The 25,813-nt window shown below is 36.0% G+C and overlaps 1 protein-coding gene across 7 annotated transcripts in view; it reads left to right on the top strand.

Moving 5' to 3' along the window:
• The window catches only part of LOC109407655 (transcription factor SPT20 homolog), a 31,399-nt gene extending 16,208 nt beyond the window's left edge, over positions 1–15,191 (top strand). For 3 of the 7 annotated variants that reach the window (XM_029864581.2, XM_029864586.2, XM_029864584.2), the window contains 7 exons: positions 11,807–11,985; positions 12,155–12,254; positions 12,741–13,195; positions 13,262–13,399; positions 13,535–13,784; positions 13,850–14,319; positions 14,376–15,191. In XM_029864581.2, the coding sequence (XP_029720441.1) occupies positions 11,807–11,985; positions 12,155–12,254; positions 12,741–13,195; positions 13,262–13,399; positions 13,535–13,784; positions 13,850–14,319; positions 14,376–14,456 (1,673 nt within the window). In that variant the 3' untranslated portion in view covers positions 14,457–15,191. The remainder of the gene's footprint in view (positions 1–11,806; positions 11,986–12,154; positions 12,255–12,740; positions 13,196–13,261; positions 13,400–13,534; positions 13,785–13,849; positions 14,320–14,375) is intronic. The other 4 variants (XM_029864583.2, XM_029864585.2, XM_029864587.2 and 1 more) reach the window with 2 other exon arrangements.
• The last annotated feature ends 10,622 nt before the right edge of the window (positions 15,192–25,813 follow it).

Raw genomic sequence — 25,813 nt, 5'->3', positions numbered from 1 at the left:
TTGTTTCCCATCGTCGAGTAACTTGTACAAAACAAAAAAAACACAAACACATTGGAAAAGCTAACCAATACGCTGAAGAGAGATAATTGCTCGTGTTTATAAGTTGTTCTGTAGTATCCTTTAAAAGGAAGATGAAGATTCTACTATATTCATAAGAATATTTATTTCGAACGCTGGCCAGGGTGCTACCAGATCGTGTATTTTCTCTTATTTCTGAATGTGAATTTATGCAAAGGTATGTGAATTTTCTTATGTTAGGCAAAAATAAACAATAAGTACAGGAGAAAAAGTTAAAAAAAACATCACACTCACGCTTAGAGTAGATTTGGCACAGGATTCCATCAGCTTACATCCTCATTTCCACTAAATTTCGGTTCCAGGTCGAACCTTAACATCGTTGAAAACCTTTCTTGGTGAAAACGTGGCAGTTATTTCCGATTGAATGTTTATCATTTTTTTCTATCGGGGTATCACTTGGAGTAGAATTCCATTGGCTATGTGATTTACGATTTCACTGTTCTCATCCAACAAAATCTGCGCATCGAGAATCTCACGTAAACTTTCGAAACGCTTGTTTATCAAATAATCCGCGGCTAGGGAAAAGAATCAAACTCATTGGTAGGAACGTCAAAGCTCGTGTTTTTTCGGCGGGTGGTCTCTGTGATATGGAACTCTAGGTTTGATCTTAGATTCGAAATCAAAAAGAATTGATGATTGTGTAGTCCGTGCAAAAGGAACATCCTGAAGCCTGAACATTTCACATACTTGTACAGACGCGCAAAGGCACAAAGGTGAAATGGATTATCTAGCTGTTGCGATGCTACTGTTACTGTTAATCGATAGAAATGCAAATGCGCTAACAAATAATTAGTGATGAATGGTAAGCGTTGCTGAAAGCGAGATGATTTAATATTGTAAATACGTGTATCATACTAAAATATCTATATAAATGAACAATTTACTCTCATTCATAAGAAGGATGATGTTAATAGCAGTAGAAGAGCATTATTTTTTAATTAATTTAACTTTCATTTCTGTTGTTCATATGGTAATCAGACAAATGAAACTGATACATAAAACTATTTGTATGATATATAGGGCAGCAGCATACTGAAGGTATCATTTCGAAGTGAAGCAAATTTGTTATTGTACAAATAAAACTGAATATGAATCGCATACAGAAACACAATGAACGGAATATTGTTATAAGTTAATTTAGAGGTATCACACTATCCAGGATTTGTGTTGCAGCGTAAACTGGTTCAGAAAATTTCTTCGTGAGAATGTGTTTCACCCGTAACGGTTCGTTAACTGCCGACATGATGCAAACACTACTTATCGCAGCTTTAAAATGTCTCAGTTTTAATCATCGGATAGCCAGGCTGACAGTTACAACTTTAAGGATCGAACTAAATTAAGTATCTATTGTTTTTTGTTTTGCGATTAAACACAGTTCAAGCCAAGTGAAAACAATGGAAAGAAAAATGCGGAATATAATATTCTTTATTACTGAAGTCAAATCTTTGTTTTCATTTCCCGTTGAATGCACTTCCATACATTCTGTTTCAGGTTCGATGTTCTGTACGATTTGTCGGATTAGCTTTAAGGAAAAAAGAGAGTAGCACAGAGGTAGCACCCATGCCAATGCACGAAATTTTCAAAATGAAAAAGATTGAATCATCAAAACTTTGTTATGAAATTGAAATAACTACTTTGTAAGCAAACCATTGTACGATGTAGATGTAACTAAAATGAATCATTTACCAAAGCTTGATATTCGTATCACCTCACAAACAAGAGATAATGAAATCCTTCGAAAAGGCTATTCACTATCTGTAAGGGCCACATGCACGTGCATAGTTTATTTCAATTTCATACAATGTTTTCTAAATTGTGGCACAATTCGCGAGAAAAAAAAAACTTTCATGATCAAACAATCTGAAATGCCTCTGTCTGCATCTTTTTTCTGTTGAGTGGTTCTAGTCATTGGGAGGAAGAAAAAAAAAGCTGTGTCGAAGTTAAGTAAGTATGTGTTGATGCGAATGGTGGATTTGCTTTGGCTGCTGGGAAGAAAAGTCGGCTAAACGAGTGATGCAAGTGTATGTAGCATATCAGTTGTTGCATTTGATGTATTGATGGATATAAATTGATAAAACATTGACTGTGTTGGTGTTGAGTATTTTGTATCCTCAAATTTGATTGATTTCAGTAATACTTTCAGAAAAGTTGACTAGGTTATCGGTAGTTTAACAATTGCATGGCGAAATGATCATGCCTACGATAGACAATCCAAAAAAAAAGATAAATGATTGAATGAATTTCAAGGCAATGCGATTTTGCTCTTTTACCAATGATTTGAAGCTATTTGACGAGGGGCATGGGTTAAGTTGTCAAAAATGACTGAGAGCTCTTTGGTGTATGTTTATTATTTGTATCAAATTTCATAGAATTCGGTGCATTACTTTTAACTGTGGCTGAAAAACAAAAACGCGTGCTTCCAAGCATTTTGTCCAATCATGCCCAATTTTTATTCGCATGATAGATCGTTCTTTTCCGCTTCAGCTCAAAGAACTGTCAGGATAATAATGGAATTTCGTAAATTATGATACCTATAATAGTTATTTAACGAGTTGCAAAAAGTTGATTTTTTCAGTACGAGTCGTACATTTATCCAACGAGGCTTGCCGAGTTGGATAAATACGAAGAGTGCTGAAAAATCGAGTTTTGCAACGAGTTCCATACAAAATTTTATGCAATGATTTTTTTCATAATGCAACCCATTTGAGTTGCATAATGTTCATAATGCAACTCAAATGAGTTGCATTATGAACATTATACAACTATTTTTCATTATGCAACTCATTTCAGTTGCATAATGAGCCAGTTCAGAAAAAATGGGCATTATGATACCAAAATGAGTTGCATAAAATGTAAATTATGATACTGAATTGCATAAAAACATTTTCTTGTAAAATTCTATTAACTTTGATGAACTGTTTTGAAAACGACTAGTGTAGATAAGGGTGAGTATAACTGATAAAATGTCGTGTTTATAATATGCAATATTTGCTTATTCATTACTTTTAAACGCCAATTTCCATGAAATTTTCAAAGAAAGTAGATGATAATGCATGTTGCGGGCATAAATTTTATAATTATTGATATAGTATAATTGGAACAATAAGGGTTACTCACTAGTTGCTGTCTAGAGAGTTAAAATCATTGTTAGTCCCAATGCATGTTTTGACTATAAAATTGCTGATATTGCAACGAAATTTTGCCTTTGCAAGAAATTGTATATCGAGAGGTGTGTGTTCAAAATTTTAATTATTTCCTTTGCCATATTTAAAAGTTACAGCACTGAGATGCTATATTTGGTGTTGTATGAAGTTCATTCGCTGCTTGCTACACTCCCGATCAAAAGTTTGGGATCACCTCCGCAAAAACATGTCATTTTTCTAGTATCAATATCACCGTTAATTAACGTCCGTTTTCAAGAACCTGTAAGTCTCATTCAAAAGATAATATGTCAATGAAACTTTGAGCATGATTTAGGTGAAAAATTATATGTATGTAAACTTAACCTAAAGCTGTAAAATTTTCTGAAAAATAAATTTTAACTTGCGGCAGTGTTGCTGGAAATTCAATCGACCAAATATTAAGATAAAATCAGTAATATAACCTATTTTCTATGTTCTTTCTCCTGTGATTTATTAATATTAAAATTCGAGTTTAATATTTTTACCGTATTTTAAATGCAAATATCTTGGAGTATCAGTTGATCATTGCACAAGAACTCCGAAAGCACAAAGCAGTGTGTTCTTGCTCACTAGCAATCAGCATAATACAAGAAGATATACACACTTCGAATAAATAACACCGAAGCTGGTCTCTAATCAAATAAATTTCAAATTTTCAGTGAAAACGATGAATCACATAACAAAATCGGTAAAATCTAACAAATCACCGGAGAACCGATGTAATCAGACAAATTTGCCGGAAAATATCAGTGAAAATTTCACCGAACAAATCGGTGATAGAGCTATTTTACCGTACTACCGTCTTACCCCGTTGGTTCGACACGTTTTAATACGACACTTTTTAATTCGTACCCCGCTTAATCGACAGGTGTCGAATTATAAAGTGTACAAATGTAACAGCGATGTACACTGTAAATGCAAAACAGTTTGATATTGCGCTTATAAAGGGTGATACGGTCAAAATTTGGTCACACATTTTTATTCATAACTTTAGACTGCGTACACCAAAACAGCTGATTTTTGGACCAGTAATGCTGCATTATATGTAGCTTATACCATAAAATTTTCATCAAAATCGATTGAGTATTGGTTGATATATAGACAAAACCATCGACCTACCTTTTTAAAATTTTGTACAAAGGCGCTCCATAGTAAATTTCGGAAATTTAAGGTCAATAAAGCACAATTTTGATTATAGAACTACCAATACTGCTCCGATTTTTATCAAAATTTTACAGTATAGTACTATTATGAAAATACGTTCTTAGTAAAATTTTGAGCCATTTTGTATGAATACTTTCAAAGTTGTAGCAGTTTGAATATGAAAAAAACTGACCGGGTGCCACTTAAGCAAATATAACTTTGTAACGGCTGGATCAAATTGAATGAAATTTTTACACAACATTTTGATATGCATACTTCGCATACAGAAAAATTTTCATTGAAATCGGTTAAGTATCTCTGGCTCTATAAATAAAACAGTAAAAATGTGTGAATCCTCTTTGCACAAAATTTTAAAATTGCGGATTGCAGGGTTCAACAATATCTCCGCAAATACTAGACCGATTTTGATGAAAATTTTATGGTACAAGCTACATATAATGTACCATTACTGATCCAAAAATCAACTGTTTTGGTGTACGCAATCTAAAGTTATGAAAAAAATGTGTGACCAAAATTTGACTTGACTTGACAAAATTTGACAAAATTTGACCACCTAAACAAATATAACTTTGTAACGGCTAGATCAAATTGAATGAAATTTTTACACAACATTTTGATATGCATACTTTACACACAGAAAAATTTTCATTGAAATTGGTTCAGTATTTCTGGTTCTATAAAAAAAAGAGTAAAAATGTGTTCTTATTTTTTAATCTTCTTTGTACAAAATTTTAAAATTGCAGTTTTCAGGATTCACAATATCTCCGCAAATACTAAACCGATTTTGATAAAAATTTTATGGTATAAGCTACATATAATGTACCATTACTGGTCAAAACATCAGCTGTTTTGGTGTACGCATTCTCAAGTTATGAAACAAATTGTGTGACCAAATTTTGACCGTATCACCCTTTACTCGCACCCGCAGCAGCAACAATTTATTGTAGAAAGAATGAGCTTTTCATTCGCACCACCGCAATATCTGTTGAAATTATGTTTCACAACAAATCTGGAAATAAAAAAAAAAACAAAATTAGAGTTGCTAAATTTTAATGAGCATGGTGGTGTAGGGTGACCATTTTGTCGAATTAAAAGTTTACCCCGGTTATTCGACAACAGTCGGTGTCGTATTAACGGGGTAATATGGTACTATGGAATGCGTTTGACAGCCTTGCATGTAGCATCGAGCATCAGTTGTTTCGGAGTTTCCAGAGTTCATCAGAGATTTATGCTCCAGTTACGACCGAAGTTACGACCAAATGTCCATTCGACTGCATGTCATAGGTTCCCTCTTCCATAAAAATATCCAAACTCTTAAGTTGAAGTATTCGTTATTGATATCATCGTCATGGTTGAAATTCTGAAACCAGTTTTCTCGTTCAAAACACAAATGTTCGTTATGAAGATGTATTCACTGTACTCCAGATAAAGGATGGTGTGAATATATTTCTATTATACACATTTATATATGCAAGTTCAAAGATGATGACGGTATTAATGACGAATCCTTCAAACTTAAATGTATTGCGACATTTGGAGTGTTGAAATAACTCCATATTCAGAATCTGCATGTCAAACTGAGCCGAAATCCAAATTTTCATGAATTTTGGTGCCCGGGAACCTATTTTAAAATCAGTTTGAAGTTTGTATGGGAGCGATTTGTCGAATCACCCCTCGTCGCATTCAGTACTGGGCGGACCTGTCAAGCAGTTGCCTAGCTGTCAAAAGATGATTTAGAAAAAAAATCTTCGAAATTGATTCTAAGTACCAAAATAAAGGTCAAAAAATCTAAAAAAAAATATAGTGGTTCAGAAAAAGGTGCTCTTTCAAAATCAGTACATTTCTCTAAATTTAACAATCCAATTCATTATTATCACAGTCGAATTCCGCACACAACTTCGCAGCATGTCACGTTCACAATTTTGCTCGAGTTCATGACTGGGTCATCGGTAGCACAACTGGTAAACAAATTAAGTTTGATTAGTATGATATGTCGCTGAGCAATGAAAAATTCAGTGATTTTTCAAATTATAAAAGAAGTCTAAACATTAACGAGAAACCCAATATTTTTGAAATGCATTTTCGACCAAACGTCATTCGACCAAATGTTAATTTCAATCTGGAGAAATTTTACATAAGGTATGGGTTTGTGTGACATTTTCAAACTTTTATTATATTAAACGACTTCCTAATAAAGTACCAAGATGAGTGTTTGCTATAAAATACAGTATGCACTAAGGTGGCCCACACTTATATGAAAAACAAAAATTTCGCAAAATGCCAAGTCTTACCTCCTAAATCAGATGTTTTGAACTCCCAGAAGCTACGTTCAAAATTTGAGCAAAATCAATTAAGCCTAAGGGGGCGCTCACAACGCTAGAAGTTTGTATGGGAAAACTTGGCCAAATGTATGCAGAAATTTTAAGTTTTCGAATTTTGCCGCTAGGTGGCGCTGTAAGCGTTCAATAATCAAACCCTTTGGTATTATTGTAGGTGAATATATGCCAAACAACTTTGTCGAAGACCGCAAAGTGATCCAACGTTTGTGAAAAATGTTATACCCTATGCAAAGTGAGGATAAACTTTATTTTTGTTTTTCCAATACATGTAAAGGAATAATATCAATAATGAAATCTCAATACTTTGCCTCACATTGCCTAGGGTATAACTTTTTTCACAGTCGTCGGATCCCTTCGCGGTCTTCGACAAAGTTCTTTGGCATATATTCACCTACAATAATACCAAAGGGTTTATTTATTAAACGCTTACAGCGCCACCTAGCGGTAAAATTCGAAGACTTAAAATTTCTGCATACATGGCCATGTTTTCCCATACAAACTTCTAGCGTTTTGAGCGCCCCCTTAGGCTTAATCAATTTTGCTCAAATTTTGAACGTAGCTTCTGGGAGTCCAAAACAACTGATTTAGGAGGTAAGACTTGGCATTTTTCGAAATTTTTGTTTTTCATATAAGTGTGGGCCACCCTAGTATGCACCAGGAAATATAATGCGAAAGTGTTTTTCAACTTCAAACCTCATTTTCGTCCATTTGACTTTAACCAATCTATGTTTCAACGTTCCATGATCTCTAACAGGCTAGTTTTTTTTCCTATTTTGGTCACTAACCTTCACAGGTCGGCGCCTGAAGCTGAAGACATTCATAATTTTCAAACCACAGAAAAGTACACAGGTCGCTAAATTTAATATCTGGTAAAACAATTTTTTTATTTTCTCTACAATATCATATTGTGGTAATTATACTACGTAGAGGTAGATGCTCGAAAACGACTCACTCAAAGTGCAAATTTTCGGTAATACCAATCCGTGTGGTCAATTATGAATGTCTAGCGAATAAGGGTCATGAGTTCAAATCTCACCTGAGCTGTGGATTTTTTCCCAATTTAACCAATAATTTATCCATCTGCACATATGTACGTTGAGTTATTTGAAATTCATAATTGACCACACGGATTGGTATTACCGAAAATTTGCACTTTGAGTGAGAAAACAAATAGCTTTTATTAGCTTTGTTTTCGATAGGATGAAAAAGGAAACACTTTGCTGAAGATGGGTTCCGGTCCCTTTATACAGACAATTTCCGAATTTTATGGCCGATTTTGGGTGTAAAAGGCTTGGAGAATATTAAAAAAAAGATATGCACACCCAGCTTTTTGATCCGACTTTATCAGCCTTTTTTTAACTAGAAAATTGAAAGAACGTTTTACTTAGCATAGTCATTTTATAATCGATAATAATTCAGTTGATGTCTTTTGGTCTCATATAAAAATTTCACAACGAACAAATCTCGAGTAACTTTTGAAAATTGACTAATTGTTTTGCATACTAGCATATTTCTTCTGTTTAAGCGCCCAGCTTTAGCCAAAGTTTTAAACCAATATCGTCTTACATTGCTGAAAGACTCACGCTCTCCCTCTTCTTAGCATAACGTTCCAACTGGAACATAGCCTGCTTCTCAGTTAAGTGTGTTATGAGCACTTTCACAAGTTTTTCTTGGAATTATTTCAAGAAATCCTTCAGACATTCTTGCTGTGTTCGTACAGGATTATTTTCCAGGAATTGCTACATGAACTACTACAGCGATGTACTCAGGGCTTTCTCTAAGGATTTCTCCAACAATTCCTCTCAGAATTGGTACGTGGATTAATCCAGGAATTTATCTAGGGATTTTCAAGAAACCCTGCTGGGATTATGTCATCAATTTCTGCTTTGAATATTCCAGTAATTTGTGCGTGTTCTTCCAGGAATTCATCCGGAAATTTCTATAAGAATCCTTTCAAATATTTAAATTGTTCATGCATTTCTCCTGTGATACCCTCCGGGATTCCTGCCGGACTCCTGCTGGGATTCCTCCACAAATACTCGTCTAGATGTATATATATAGATGTTTGTGCAATAATTACTCTAAGAATTCCTTCAAGGATTTCTCCATAAATAACTCATACGTATGATTCATCTAGAGATTTCTCCAGGATTTCTATTGGGATTTTCCAGGGCATTCCTATACAAATTTTTTTTCCGAAATTATTTTAGATTTTTTTTGCTGAGAATTCTCCTGGAATTAATGCTAGAATTTATGGAACCATTTCTGCTGTGACTCCTCCTGGAATTCCTGTTTTTTTCCGTCGATTTCTCCAGATTTTTTATCTGATGTCCTTACAGAGATTTCTACAAAGATTGCAATAGGAATTCCTTCAACGGTTTTTACAGGAACTAATCCTACGATGTCTATTCGAAGATTGCAATAAGGATTCTTTCAGTAATTACTCAAAAGATTTATTCGGGTCTCCTGTACAGATTTTTGCAGAAACTTTTTACGTCCCAAAAAAGGTTTCGTCGCGTATTTTTTTTTTTTTTTTTTTGAATAAAATCTCCTGTTTTACGCACTGTGCCGCTGGAGATAAATCAAAATTGCAAGAAAGCGATAAGAGGTAGAAGTTTAGTGTCAAAGAACGAATTGTAGAATGAAACTGAGGACACAATTTTGCCTAAGAGAGAATTTTAATTTATTTCGCATTTTTTTCAAAGATAATTGACAAAAACAAATTCAAACACATTATTTTTATCATAGTTTTCTAGAGAAAAATAACTTGGTTATTTAACTAAACCAATCGATTCAAAGATGTCATTTGATAGAAAATTCAATAATCTTTCGAATAAGGGTAAAAAAAACTGCGATAAGTTTGGCCATTTTCAAGTTAAAACCAGTTAAGGCAATAATAGTACAAAACATGGAAAGTTCAATAACTACGTAACGGTTGAGATTTGACCATATGCGAACAATTTTTTTTTTCAATTTTTTTCACCAATCATGGCCCTCTATCACCCCTTAAAAAGTTTGCACTCACGAACCTAACACCCTGTATGTAGAAAAAACTTTTTTTTATGGAAGGTTTTCTGAATACAAAGGTTCTCTAAAAAGAGAAACTCCAAAAGAATTTATTAAACAGAATTACCGAAATAATTGAAAGTATTATTTCAAACAATGTTGCTAGAAGATTTTTCTCTGAGATTACTTTAACCCTCTAATACCCATTTTTTTTTATTTTGATCTAAATACCATTCGATTCAAACATGTTTTGGAAGATGATTCTTTTTAATTCTTGATTTTTTGAGCTTCAGTTTTTCATTTTTCTAATTTTTATTTTTGAACATCCCCATACTTTAATATTTTTCCTGGAAGCATATTTGGGATACGGATTTTTTGAGACGAAAACATTTTAAGATTTCATGATTATTGTTGAAATATCTTTATTTTATTTATTTTTTCATGGAAAATTTTATGTTTCGTGTAATTTTTAGGAAATTCATTTTAGAGTGTATTCGATTCCCCTAAACTATTCTACTATGAAAGAATGATTTGGGAAAAAATTAAAATATGTTATTTGTAGCGATTCAATACAAAATAATCAATGACTTTTGAAAGGTGACTAAAACATCAATTTTTCAATGATTTTAAAAATGTAAATACGCTTTGAAAGACACCAAAAACCATTTTGAGATGTACAGAACAGTCCTAAGTATCAGCCAAAAATACAAAAAAAAAAGATTATCCACGAAGCAAAAATGACAAAAATGCTCAAACTATACCCCGTCTAAAGGCGGGTTTGGGTATTAGAGGGTTAAGAAAGAGGATTTTTATTAAATTTTAAATAGGGGAACTCGTATTTTCGGCAGTTTTGTTCTCTTCTTATGTTTTTTTTAAACCTGTTAACTCAGAGTTGGCTTCAAATCCTTCCCAAACAACCTGAGTTATATGCCTAAGTTTCAGAAAATTTGGCCCACAAAATCAAGCCACTCCCCATGACGAAGAGAACATTCATGCCTATTATACACTTACTCAACTTAGTTCAGTTTTGAATGAATTTTTGAAAAAAATACAGCACGTTCAAAAAATAAGACTGGCCTTGTCCAAATGGTACCCACCCCATGTAATAATTGAGTTGTATGCAATTATTGGCAATTTACCCTAGTAATCTCTGATTTTTAAAACCAAGGAGTCGACGATCCATTTCTTCGTTCATTTCAGGGGTTTTCAGGCCGTGCACCGTGGTGCACTTGGTGCACCGCAAAGCCTTCCCAAGTGTATCGCAACAGTACTCTTTAGTAGTGAACATGCAAAGTAAATCGATTATCAACGCGAATCATTCATTTAATCATCATTTTATTGGTAAAAAGGACTGCAAAGGTATCTTTCATACTATGAGTAAGTTTGTCTATGTTTTTTTTGAGAACTTTCCACAGATATTACATGAGCCATAGAAATTTAGATATGAATATGTTCAAATTATTTGCGGACACAGCCGACAATCTTAAATAGATGTTTCTAAGAATATTGATCCATCTCGCCAGAAATCCCTTGGTAAATCGCTTTACCAGGCATGAATTATGCCAGAAACCAGGTTCTGAGTTCTCGAAGAATCTCGTCCAAAAAATTATAAGATTAACATGTCGGCGTGCTAAATATATCAAAATCATTTCAAGCAAACATCTTAAAAAAAAAAATCAACAAGAAGCAAAAAAATTCCAAAAAGTGCACCGCAAAATTAAGGTTTGAAAACTCCTGGTTTAACCAATTATCTGAATAAAATATAGAGGATATTACGGCTGCGGTAGGTTTTTAACCCATAATCGTCTGGAATAAATGAAATGGTAGAGGTCTATATGTCGCATGAAGATTCATTTATTTCAATGCATCTTCATGCCAAAAATTACGATAAGATACTACCAAAGGCGTCATTTCCCCTATTTATAAAACCTTCCCTTTCTACATTGTACCCATCATTTCATTACGGTATGTCATTGTATTGCCCCTCCTGTTACTGCTATCGTTCAACCGGATTCGGCCGATGATTGTCCGACGTAGCTGCCGATCCCTTGACTGTTCCCCAGCGTCGCCAGACCTCGAATCGAAAGGCCAAATCCAAGGCCAGCAACATACAGCAAATGATTGAGCGCGGCCAAGGTACCGGTGGACTAGAGCAAATGGAGGACGACTTTGCTGGCGACTCGGACTCGGATCCAGCCTGGACGCCTCAAGAAAAAGTATGTTGCTATTATATTTAACATATTTTAGGCTGAAATTTTCTAGTTTTTGTTTGTATATGTTCTATAATTTATCTTTTTGCTTCCGTTTGTGCCTGTCCACGAAAACTCAATCGTTTGTTGACTTTTTCTTTTTTTTTTTGTGCACTGTTACCAACCCCTTTTGCAGGAGGATGATGACGATGAACAAGATATGATGGGCCGCAAGAAAGGGAAGAAACCTAAAGCTAATCTGGGAAAACAACGACCTCGCTCTAATATCCTGTCAGGTGTGTACACTCCGTAAGAAATTCGCTCAAGCTTATCTACAATTGCTCATCCTAATCCATCAAATTTCACCTTGTTTGCTGCTCGGTAGAGAGCTTCTACCGAATAATTGTACATTGTACTTAATAATTGCTTTCAGCTATGTTTAGATACTTGTGTGGTCCGTCTCAATGCCTATTTTGGTGTATTTTCTCTTCTTTTTCTCTCTTTTATGTCCGAAAAATATCGCTGCGTCCGCATCGCAAAATATCATCTATATATCTATCACCCCATCGATCCATGCTATCCCAAACTATGTCAAATATCGACAATCTTGGATCATTAACCAACTTGCAAATGTTGTCGCATTGAAAACCCTAAACCGCCAAAACCCAATGGTAATTGCTGTTACATTATTATGCTATTCGAACTTATGTGATTGTCTGTAATTATGAGACTACCACAAATTGTGTGTATATGGGAGCTAACTATGCATTGTGGAATTTTAGTGGCGGCGGCTGGCGCTGGAATTGTAGACTTCGACTGTGGAAGCGATAACGACAATGTCCTCGCTGCCAGGACTGGTGCAGCTGCAGTTGCTCAGCAAGCGATAGCCACCCTTCAACAACAGACGCTCCAACAGCAGCAACAGCAACTCCAGCAACAAATCCAACAGCAACAACAGCAGCTTCTTCAGCAGCAGCAACAGCAACAGCAGCAGCAACAACAACAGCAGCAACAGCAACAATTATACCAGCAATCAACAACCAATCAGATTATGCAGAATCAATACATTCAACAACAGCAGCAGCAACAGCAACAGCAGCAGCAACAACAGCAAATCCAGCAATACAATACCGGAGCTTTGGTTCAGCAACAGCAGCAGCAGCAGCAGCAGCAGCAACAGCAGCAGCAACAGCAGCAGCCACAGCAGCAGTCCGTTGCCAACAGTGATGATTTTCAGGTTAGATACACCGTCGTTTTGACTGGATTGGAAGGTAAAAATGCTAAATGGTTTGTCAATTTGCAGACTGGTGATTTCGTGGTGATCCGATCGGAACTTGTTCAGGATTATCCTTCGATTTGGCGGGTAGACGGTAAGACGCTGCTGCAGAAGTACGAACCGTTCGATCAGAATGGAAAAACGTTGCATCGGAATGTATCGACGGTAAGTGCAGAATGTTTCCGTGTTGTGTAATTTATAGATATTTTTAGTATTTTACTCAATTGACCCTGAAGAGAAAGTTTTACTATCAAGATTTGACCAAACAACTAAATTTTAACTGTTCCTATCATTGCACAGTACGCTGCATGGAATGCTGAGAGCAAGAAGCTCTATGTGAAAATTCCTGTTCGTTTCCGAGTGCACAACCACATGGAGTCTGTGGTCGAGTTCATGCGTAACGAAATGTCCATCGACGATACGGAGCAGTTTCTGGAGAAGTCGATGAATGAAACCAAAATCTATCAGGACGTTTTCGAAGTGTACATTCAAACACTGATCTCACAAGCATTGGATTCCAACTTCCTGAAGGAAATCTTCCAGGAGCAAGGTATTGTTTCGAATTTTGGTAGTGGGTTTCTTTTAGGGTTATTGAATTCTTGCTTTTGTTTGTAGATGACTATTTCCTATCGCGAGTTCAAACCATCGACAGTCTTACCGAGGATAGGAAACGACGACTGATTCAAATTACGCCGTGGTCACGGAACATGATCAATTCGATATCGACGTTCCCCGCATACGACATCATGACCGAGCTGGGTCACACCAACATGAACCATCCGGTTTGTGTGGCGTGTCATCAGCCGGGAATTTCTGTACGTATTGTTCTCCAGGGTCAAACATACAATTCGGCGACGCTGGCTCCCTGTCCCATCCAGGACAATCGCATTCAGTATGAGAAGAACTTCCTTCTTTGTCGCATTTGTTCCTCGCGGTTCGAACTGTTGCACAAGATCTGCCATCAAAAGTACATGATGTTTGTGGAGTGCGCTAAACGAGTAAACCAACAGATTTCCAACGATTCCTCCAAAGCAGCGACTATTATCCTGAACGAGCTGTTGGCAGATGAACACTGGTTGACTATGGTAAGTTGTTGACTATTCAGCTGTTTCTTCATCACTGACGTTGATCTTCATTACAGTTGTTCAAAGAAGTGCGGAGTATCTGGGCGGAGATCGAAAACATGGAACGCCAGTATCGATTTCAGGTGGCATCCCAATGAGATAGGGGAAAAGCGGCAATAAAACCAGCGTAGCGACATCAAAGCTAAGGTAACACGTATTGCAAATCCGGCTCGGACCGGACAAAAGTCTCCTGAAGTCATCCATGATGGGTATATTTAAACTACTATAGAAACGTAACACGCAAAGCAAGACACAAACACAACACTGAATGCAGTGAGAGCCACATAATTACTCGCTAGAATTAGTACCCATACGCATTATTAACTTAACAGAATCCACTCAAAAGGCATATGCAAGCAAAGTAGCGGAAATCTACACTTAATTACTGCAAAAGCTTTTACGCAAACGTCATGCAACCATAGTAAGTAGACTTTCTAGTAGGACTTTGTGACAGATTGATCTACTCCGACATAATCAGCATCGTAAGCCTTTGCAAGTAAGAAACTATTTCAATCGCTATCAACACCGTAATTTGTTTGGCTTGCATCCGTATTTCTTTTCCACCCATCAGCAAAACTCCTTGCGCTCCACCAATTCTTTCGATTCATAGAGAAAAGACCACCTGTATTCTACTTTTCGTTGTTGGAAGTTTGCCGAATGTATGCGAGACAAAAAAAACTTAACAAACAAAACACTGAATTCGCTTATTGTTAAGTATTTTTTTTATATTGAACGGAACGGATTAGTACACTACATGTAAGTCGTCTATGTACTGTAAAAAGTATGCTATCTGGAAAAGATAAAATTAAAAGAACGGTAAATAATTTCAAAGAGCGCACGGTGCCGATTCAATAGGTAGGAAATGATATCACTGCCATAGTTTGTGAAAAAGTTAATTTTAAAATAGACGATTTTCATTTAAATAGTTTCTGTTTGAAGGCATTGACAATTTGTCAAAAGCAAAAGAAATATTCACAGTCAAAAAAATAATTTAACTATTTACAAAACAACAAATAATCGAAAATGAGAACTAAATCAGTTCTGAAAGTACGTGGCGCGGCGGCGCCGCTCAATTCGGCTCAAGCGTTGCTGGAGGATACAGGATTGGTTATAAGTTGGTAAGCTTGTTCCATGTTACTATTTAAAAAAAACCTACGTTGATTTCCACATTTCGGCGCCCCTATATTGGCACGCTTTCATGGAAATAACATCAGTATTACGCCTGAAGAACATTGTTTGGACGATGTTTCCCAATCAGAATGATATTCATTTAGTATAGCAAAAATAAAAATAATAAAAAACACCGTCAAGTGGAATATCGGAAAGGATCTAAGGGAAACTCGTGGAAAAAATAAACGAGGGTTTCCTGAAGATATTCATAGAGGAATACCTGAAATCACTTATTGGAAATCCCCTGGTGAAATTCCTAAATGAAACCCTTGAGATTTTTTTTAATTAGGCCGGAGCAAATCTCATTTTCTTCTTTTGTCACTTTGCTCTCTGACACGTCAAGGGGGGGGGGATGATAAATAACAAATGCATTTGATGGAAAATTACCCAAAATATTAGGAAAAACCGTCAAACTCATCGGATTTGTTAAGAATTTACTTGTTGGCTCTAATTCCACCTTAAAATCTTTAAATTTCTTAAATAATTTATTTGTTTCCTCCCTCAAAATATCGAATTCCGACAAAAAAAAATCCGAGAGGGGGGGGGGGGGGGGGGGTAGGTGACATAAGAGAAAATCGAAATTTGTGTCAGCCTTATTGGAGAAATTTCTGCAGGGAACGTCTGGAGCAAGGATGGGAAATGTCACGGAATGTCATGAATAAAAAATGCCCTGACATTTTCTAATTTCCACCACTTCCGTTTACATCGACTATCTATTATGATGATTGATTATGGAAAATAAATAAGGTCGTCGATAAACATATCTTACTAGGGACAGTGAAATTGGCAAATACTAAAGTCTCATTTTTATGACAAATGGATATATACATATCTGCAAACTTGCGGAGAAATTTTTAAATGAATTCCTAAACGAATTGAAAGGAGAAATTGCTAAAAGCATCCTGGGAGAACATTCTGGATGAATTTGTGACGAAATTCATGGAGGAATGTCAGAAGGAATTCATAAGGGAATCTCTGTCTGAGTTTCAATAGGTTTTCCTGGAATAATATTTACTTGATTGAATCACTGAACAAATAATGAACTAATGAAGATTTTCTTAACGAATCTCTAGAAGCTTTTCTGAAGAAATCAACTAAAGACTTTGTCAAGGAATCCGTGAGGAAATTGGTTGAGAATGAATCCCTAGATGAATTTCTTAAAGAACCGCATGAAAATGTTTAAAGTAACTACTGAAGGATTTTCTAACAGAATGCTTAGACTGTTTTATGAAGGAATTCCTGGAGCAATTTCTGAATTTTTATCAGGAATATTTTGAAAGAAATTCTTGAAAGTTAGAAATAGGAATAATTTATGACAAAATCTTTTGAGAAATTTCTCAAACATTCCGAACTTCTGACTTTCTGAAGTTATTTCAGGAGGAATTTTCAATGAAATCTGTGGTATGTTTTCCGAGAGAATATCCGGAGGAATATTTAAATAAATTTTTTGAGTTATCTCTAGAGGAAATTCTGAAAAAAGTTGTTATGACTTTTTCAGAGGATTTTTTCAAGCGACTCATAGTGTTTTTTTAAAGAATTTTTCGATATATTTCTGCAGGAAGTTCTGATAGAATCCCTAGACAATGATTTCTAAAGGGATCTCTGAAAGATTTTCTATAAGCAGCGCTTGAGAAGCTCTTAATCCATGGAATGTTTTCTGATGCTTGGTGATATTTCTGGAGAAATCTGTAAACTAATTTTATAGAAATTCTTGGGATTTGGGGTGTCTAAACAAATGAAGAACTTTCTGAAAAAATCTACGGAATATTTTCTACAGGCAACCTTTGAGTATATTTTGTTATCAATGCATGGTTTTCTTGAAGATTTGTTTAGGAAATGTCGTGGAGAATCTCTAGTAAATTTTTTAGAAAGCCCCTGGAAGAATTTCTCTGGAGAATTTTTGAAGGAATTGGTTGAAGAATTACTATGTCATTTTTGAGTAGAAATCCATGGATAAAACTTCTGAGGAATTGCTAAATGTTTAGATGTTTTGTTTTGGGAAAAAAATCGGAAGAATTTCAAACGGAATCTTTGATGATTTTTTTCAAGGTATCCCAAGAAAATATATGTCTAGAGCAACTTCTTAGAAATTTCTCACAAATTAATCTATGCAAGATTTTTTGAATAATTTAAGGAGGAATACCTGTTGGTATTTATTAAGAAATTCTGGAAAAAAACATTAGGGAATGCATCATTTGTGTTTTTGATTTTCAATGACGGACGGTGAGGAAAGGAGATGGAGGAGGGAGAGAGTTCCCAAAGAAATCTTTGGATAAATTTCCTAAAAAAATCCTGGAGGAACTTCTGCAGAATTTTTCAAAGATTCTTCCCCGGGAAGGAATCTCTGATGGATTGTCTTAACCAACAGACATCCTAAGAGATAATTCTGAGTAAATTTCTAGAGGAATTTATAAGGAAACTTTATCTCGGATCTATTAGTGTAATATAATTTACTGCTTCTTACTTATCTTCTTCTTCTTCTTCTTCTTCTGCTGTATGGCTCTACGTTCTCACTGGAACTTGGCCTGCCTTTCTTCAACTTAGTGTTCTCTGAGCACTTCCACAGTTATTAATTGGAGGGCTTTCTTTGCCTGCCATTGCATGAATTTGTACCTTGTGAGGCAAGCACAATGATACACTATGCCCAGGGAGTCGAGAAATTTTTCCCGTCCGGAACGGGAATCGAACCCGGCGTCTCCGGATTGGCGATCCATAGCCTTAACCACTAGGCTAACTGGAGACCCCGCTTATTTTTCTCTAATGTTTCTTTTTCAGGGATTTAGAAAAAAGCAAACCCAAACTTTTCTTTAGGATTTTTTATATCACTGAAGTTTTTTTTACGACGGTAATGGTACCGCGTAAAAAACCGCGTTTTTTTCGAAAAACTTTGAGTAACCAAACCGCGTAAAAAACTTCAGTGTATTCTCGATCAATATTTCACAAGGTCCTATACATTTGACTTAATTTTTTTTTTTCATTTTTTAAAATTCGCTGTAGTTAGGTTAGGAAAAAATAATTAAGTGTTGACGCAAATGTCAATGATCTACGAAACCCAGCGCATGAACAAAATCTTGTTCAAATTAAAAAATATCGAATGAAAAAAAAATGTGCTAGTGTTTTGGGCTGGAAACCTTCAGCAAAGTTGATAAGAAGATTAAGAGCTTTCACAGAGAAAACAATTTAGTTACAGATTTACTCTTTACGTGGCGCAAGTATGTGTAATGAGCTACCAGTTTTGGTTCAAGCGTCATATAACTCACCTTTTAGACCACTTAGAAGAATATTCTCACCAGCAAAGTTGCTCAGAAGGCTAAGATCTTTCACGTAGAATACACTCCAGTTCGTGTTTTACTCACTACGTGGCGCTAGTGTTTTTAGGAGCTTCCAGTTTAGTCTAAACGTTGGTTATATATCTCGCGTTCTAAACCACTTAGAAGGCTACTGTCTTCGGCAAAGTTGTGCAGAAGACTGAAAGCTTTCACATGAAAAACAATTTAGTTCGAGATTCACGCGAACTTCACACGAATACACTCCGTGGCGAAAATTTTCTTTGAGAATCCCTTTGATCATTTCTTCAAAAAATCGTGCAGAAATTCTTTGGGAATTTCTAAAGAAAGTTCTATCTGATTTTTTTTCAGTATTTTTTTTTTGGAAATCTTTTTGGCAATTCTTTTGTAATAATTTTGATCTTTTTGTAAAAATTTACACGATTTTTTTTTGAAAATTCTTCAGAAATTTCCCTGAAAAGAATATTGACAGTTGTTTAGAGAAATCTTGAGGCAATGGCCAGATGTTTTTTATCTAGAATTTCTACGGCAATTTTTTTTTGGGTATAAATTTTGTAAATTCTTTCTGACCTTCTTTGACGATTCTTTTGGAAAATAGTTTCTCAATTACTTTGGGAATTTTGCTGACACTCTTCTGGAAACTTTTTCGCTAATTACTACTGTAATTGATAGAGCAATTTTATCAACTTTTGTTTTAGAAATTGATTTGGCAATTACCATGTGCATTTTTTTTACCTATTCGTTTATTTGAAAGGGTCAAGCGCCACATGGGCATTACTGAGCCGAAATCATTTGTTTTTACAGTGATTTAACATTTTACAATTTGCCTTAATACTATGTTAGTGTGGGGAGCCGAAGTACTCGCAGCTGTTTCGAGGTTAGGGGGGAAAAATAAAAATGGGAAGGAGGGATTTATGGGATTTAAACTAAATTATTTGCTAACTTATACTAAAACATTGATGGGACACATTCCCCAGATCTGTAACGAAACTACAAAGAAAAGACTATCGGTAGACAACGACAAGAAAAGGACAACCGGAAGGGGGACGACGACAGACAGGGGCGAAGAACAAAACCAAATGGCGGACAACGAAACCAACGCACTACATCAAACTCTGACATCAACACGTTTCAAAAACTGATGAATGAAATTCATGTAGGGTATTGGTTCCCTTATTAAGCATGTAGCTCCCATTTTCATCCTACGAAAAACAAAGGATTGAAGCGTTGTATGTTTTGTTTCTTATTTTTGTATTTTTTGTTAGGAGTGAGCACGCATGAAAACAAAAAGAACGGAATCAATCGGTGCCGTAATCGCTTGTTTTCGAATAGTATGAATATGGGAGCGTGAGATTACTGATGGAACACATACCCTATTCCAAATCAAGGCCTGCCAACACTTCTCTAACGAGTTTCTGTTGTTTTCCTCGGACCCGGAGAATTTCATGCAGCTCAGATCTGACTTCACGATACTCATCGCATCCCCACACGACATGTTCAATATCCTGGTATCCTGGTATCCGCAGACACAGAGATTGCTTTCGGAGAGCCCAATACGGAAGGAATGTGCGTTCAACAAATAGTGGTTGGCCATCAGCCGACGACACATTACACGAATGAAATCGTGGCCTAAATCCAACCAACTATGCCTTCTTCGACACCTGTAGAGTGCAATCATCTACCCATCCCTCCGTCTCTCCATTTGTGTTACCAGCTGATCAAGGCCTAGAAATTCATCGAAGGCGATTTGACTCTCGTAAATATCGCCTTCTCTGGCGCCCACCTTAGCCAGAGAGTCTGCTTTCTTATGGCCCGGAATCGAGCAATGTGGAGGGATTCAAGCTATGGTGATGGTGTATGAGTGTTTGGACAAAACAGTTAAAATTTGGCATATCCCCTTCAGGAAGTACGCTGAGTGCTTGGATCCGTGTTTACGAAGACAAACATGTTTTATATACATGATGTCTTTCGGAAAGTTTCGTCTTATTTGTTCTCATTTAGTGGAATTAAAGTGGTTCCTCTAGTTTAGCTGATCCAAACATATGCTTTTTACTAATTTTATGTACGGTTTCAAAATGTTCTACAATTGTAGAAGAACTAATTTGGAGCAAGTCTGCTGATGACACCTTTATTCTATCTCTTATAGTTTCAAACTTATGATTTCTTGAAAGAATTATTATTAACTTTTAATTTATTCGTTTCTCGTAAGAACTTTGTTTCACATTTAAAACTTTCAATGGAGCGAGAACATTGTAGTTCGCTTAATTCTTTAATAAGACTGCCGAGCCGTTACAATTAAAGATACCAGGTGACATCCAGTCGAAAATAACGCGCATATTTTAAGGGCGGACGGGACGGTCGGGGAAATATCCGCCATTGCTCTGTTGCTACTAAGATGGTAATCTCAGATTCTACTTCATATTTTGCAACAAAAACCTATCATTGTGTATGCTTGCAGTGCATATGCTGATTGTTTTTCAGCATCTTCAGTGCGATAGAACTCGAGATTACCATCTTCAAAATCGCGAGGCAAATTGTTAGAAAGAGAGGCAAGATAGAAAAAATAACACGGTGTCCCGTTTCACCTTAATCAAATGTTCTATCAATCACGTACTCTGTTCTATTCATAGTAAGTAAGTGTTCTATTCATAGTAAGTAGTAAGCTTTTTACAGACTTTTAAAAATACGATATCTTTGTATGGAAAAGCAGTCGTAACTCTTAAAATCGATGTGGTACAAATTTGACGTCTTCGACAAAATTATGAATTTTTAGATGCCATAAAAATGCCCAGAATGAAGTCTTTCGAAAAAATCAATTTTCATATTTAAGTAAGCGCCCTCTTCGGGTAAAAACGAGATAATTGAAAGCTTAACAGAAAGAGCTATTCCGTGAAACATTGCGTTTAACCAAATCATAATTAGGTACAATTTTAAACTTTTTTAATTGGGTACATGCTTGCAACAATTGAAGGTTAGCTTGGGTGGAAAAAATATTTACATACATACTTACTTACTTACATACACAGAATTAATTAAAAAGTAAATATTGTCTAGCCTCGGAACATTCTTAACCCTTATCCTTCCTTAATACATTTTTAGCTCACTCAAAAAATCATATCTTAGTCGTTTCTGGACCGTTTTAAAAAAATATAATCAAAATGACCGGTAATGGTTTTTTTTATCTTTATTTACGAGATTTTCAGCCCAGGGCTGGTTCATCTCGGTGATAATCCCGGTAATGGTTCTGGATTCTATATTTGGAACAAAAAATGTCATTGGCCACATAGTTCCGGAATAATTCCGGGGTTCCGTGAGGTAGGTTTTTTCCGGGTGATGGTCCGCAAGCCAAATTCTGTCGATACATGCCTTCCGACAGATCAAATTTCATGAATTCACAAGACAAGTTCATTTTAGACCATTTCGGACATTTTCTGTCACATTGACCACATTCCGGAATCTTCCGGACACCTGGTTCTCCCGGGAAAGTGGTCAATATTTGATCAGTTTTAAAACCTGCCTTGCGACATTTTAAACTTTATGAATTGACAAGACAAAATTGTAGAAGGCTATTTCGAGCGTTTCTGGTCATCTTGGTCACATTCCGAGATCTTCCAGTCACTTCCACTTGGTTCCCCTGGGGACGTGGCCATTTTTTTATATGTTTTGAAACCTGCCTTGCGGTACATCAAACTTCATGTATTTACAAGACAAGTTTGTTGAAGGCTATTTCGAACATTTTTGGTCGCTCTGGTCATATTCCGGGATCTTCCGAGGTTCCCGGGTTCCCCCGGGGAAGTGACCAATATTTGATCAGTTTTGAAACCTGATTTTGCGATATGTCAAACTTTGTGAAACAACAAGACAAGTCCGTTGAAGGCTTTTTCGAGCATTTCTCGTAACACTGGCCATATTACGGGATCTTCCAGTCATCTGGTCTCTAATAAAGACAAATCAATCAATCAATCCAGTCATCTGGTTCTCCCGAGGAAGTGACCAATATTTGATCAGTTTTGAAACCTGCTTTGCGACATGTTAAACTTCATGAATTTACAAGACAAGATTGTTAAAGGCTATTTCGAGCATTACTGGTCAAGTTGGTCACATTCCGGGACCTTCCGGCCACTTGGTTTCCCTGGGGAAGTGGCCATTTTTTTATATGTTTTGAAACTTGCCTTGCGAGACGACAAACTTCATGAGTTTACCAGACAAGTTTCCCAAGCACAGAAGAGCCACGGTGGCACAGGTTTTTGTTGCGCAGGAGTCACTATGACTTACTTCTAACTAATAAAGACTAATTTGCTAGAAGTAAATCACAGTAACTTCTGCGCAACAAAAACCTGCGCCGCCGTGACATTTCTGTGACAAGTGTGTTACTTGGGTTTGTTGAAAGCTATTTCGAGCATTTCTGGTCTCATTGGCAACATTCCGGGATCTTCCAGTTTCTTGAGACCTTTCTCAAAGAGTTTCTTCTACTCTCGCAGTTCCGTCTGGAATTCCATCAATAGTTCCTCATGACATTTTTCCTTATCTTGCTGCTGATTTTTAGGAATCTATTCTAGATTTTCTGCGGATATTTCTTATGGAATTTCTCTAACAGTTTTTTTTGCTGTGCTCATCCTTCACATATTTCGTCGGGAATTCCTCCAGAAAGTTCTTTTCTCAGGAGGAGTTGATTGGCACTCCAAAGAGTAATAGTGCACTACTACATCAAGAAGATTGTTTTGGGTTTTCTACTAGATTTTTTCTGAGATTTCTTCTGATTTTTCTAGATATTCCTCCAGTAGATCCTTCTTGTGCTCTTTCTGTAGATCATTCTAAGATTTCTTGATATGGTTTTGATCGCCGCTTACTTGATCTTGTTTGCTTTTAAGGTGAAGATATGACGAAGCCACACTTCGAATTTTCAAGAGCACAAATCTGAAGAACTAAATGACGGATTTCACTGAAAAGTTAATTGGTTGGTCATCACCAGCGGCTGATCAATCGATCAACTTTTCAGCGATATTTGATTCTGTAGATTAGTGCTTTTGAAAATCAAGCCGTGGCTTCATTCTATATTCACCTTAATGCCAGAAAAAATACCTGGAGAAATTTAAGAAGAAATTCCTGAAACGAAATCGTAAAAACAACTACGACACATATTCCAGGATTTTTGAGGACTATGAAAAAAATGTTTTGTAGAAAACTCGTAAGAAATATCTGGAGCAATCATAGCAAGAAATTACTGCACATGTCAAACTTCATGAATTTAGAAGACAAAATTGTCGGAGGCTATTTCGAGCATTTCTGCTCACTTTGACCGCATTCCGGAAACTTCCGACCACTTGGTGCTCGCGGGGAAGTTACATGTTTATGATACGATTGCGACATGCCAAGCTCCATGAAATTACAAGACAAGTTTTGCTGAAGGCTATTTCGAGCATTTTTCGTCACTTTGGTCACATTCTGGGATTTTTCGGCCACTTGGTTCGCCTGGGTGAAGTGGCCATTTTTTTTTTATAATCGATATTTTTTATTAGAACATGTCTTGTAAAATTGTACACTACATTACTACATTTTCACTGAAGATCGTTTTGAAAATCTTACAGTAATGCTTGCTAGAATTACTCTAAAAAATTCTTCTGAGGATCCCTCTAGGAGATTCTTTGGGAATCCTTCTGGAGTATCCCCAGTAGTTATTTTTACCATTTCGTTTCAGAATTTTTTTCTGGAATTCCCCAAGAAGATCCTTCTGAGATTCCTCAAGAATTAGAGTTTCCCCTATGTTTCCCATCCTTGGAACCATTATTGAAGATTGGTAAATCATTCGCTAATCGACTCAAAGGATCGATTCGCGAAACCGACTGAATGAGCCATGATTCTTTCCCAAAAGAGTTACGATTCGTTGACGTTCATTACGACTACAAAAAGAGTTAGTATGACTGCGCAGCTAATGATGATTCGACGAAAAACATCGAAATCTTTGACAGCTAATATTTTTTCATACTTATATTATGTGGTCATCTCGCTCCAGTGATTCGATTCTTCGGTGGAAATAACGAAACCTGCGAAAAGGAATCGGCTCACATTGAAAATCTACATGTTTCTTCAAATCCCGGTAATGAGTTACTGAATCGGTCAAAAAAGCAAAACTCTTTTTTGAGAGTAAATCGGGTGCGATTCACTCTAAAAATTGAATCAGTTTTCCCATCTCTGTGTGAATTGGTTTTTTAAAGCCTTGAAAAATTATTGTGTCACTAATAAAATAACGAATTACTAAACAAAAGGAATATCTAGGAATTTTGCAGCTATGCAATGCTATTCCTACTGAATTCCACTGAGACTTTTTCAGGAATTTCATGAAAAACTTCTTTATAGATTTCTAAAGATATTCTCGCTTAATCCTTTTGACTTCTTGCATGAAAGCTGTGAAGGGATCGTAGATGATTTCTAGAGGATCTTCATAAGGATCTAAAAAACAGACGAGAATACCAGAAGAAATGCCGAAAAGAAATATTAGAATACATCTCAGAATCATAATGATATTTCGAAGGAATCTCAGAAATATATCGGGAGGGATTCATGATGGAATTCCTGAGAAAATCTAAAATTTATCCTGAAAATAATCTAATAGAAATAATCCAGGAAAACCAAAAACAATCTACTTGAGAACTAAGTTTCTCCTGAGTGTAGAACTTTCTGGAAGAATCTCAGACGAAATATGTGAAGGAATTGCACAGGGAATTGCCTTGAGGAATATCAGAAGAAATCTATTGGAAAAAAATCTATAAGAAATATCCGCAGAAACCTAGAAGAGATTCCTAAAAACAGCAGCAAAATCAGGAAGAATGCCAAGAGGAACTACTGAATGAATTCAAATGTAGAAGAATCTTAAGCAGTTTCTTCGCATCGCATTCGCATTCCCATCGCAAAAAGAGCACTTTGAAGTTTCTGAGAGGGACCTTCTGTACAGGTCCCAGAAGCAATATGTGGAGAAATTCCGTTTCATTCGTCAGTAA

Source organism: Aedes albopictus, chromosome 3 (assembly GCF_035046485.1).
Source record: "Aedes albopictus strain Foshan chromosome 3, AalbF5, whole genome shotgun sequence".
NCBI classification, from domain to species: Eukaryota; Metazoa; Arthropoda; class Insecta; order Diptera; family Culicidae; genus Aedes; species Aedes albopictus.
Note: the sequence above shows the minus strand (reverse complement) of the source record. Positions and strands in the feature narration are given on the sequence as shown.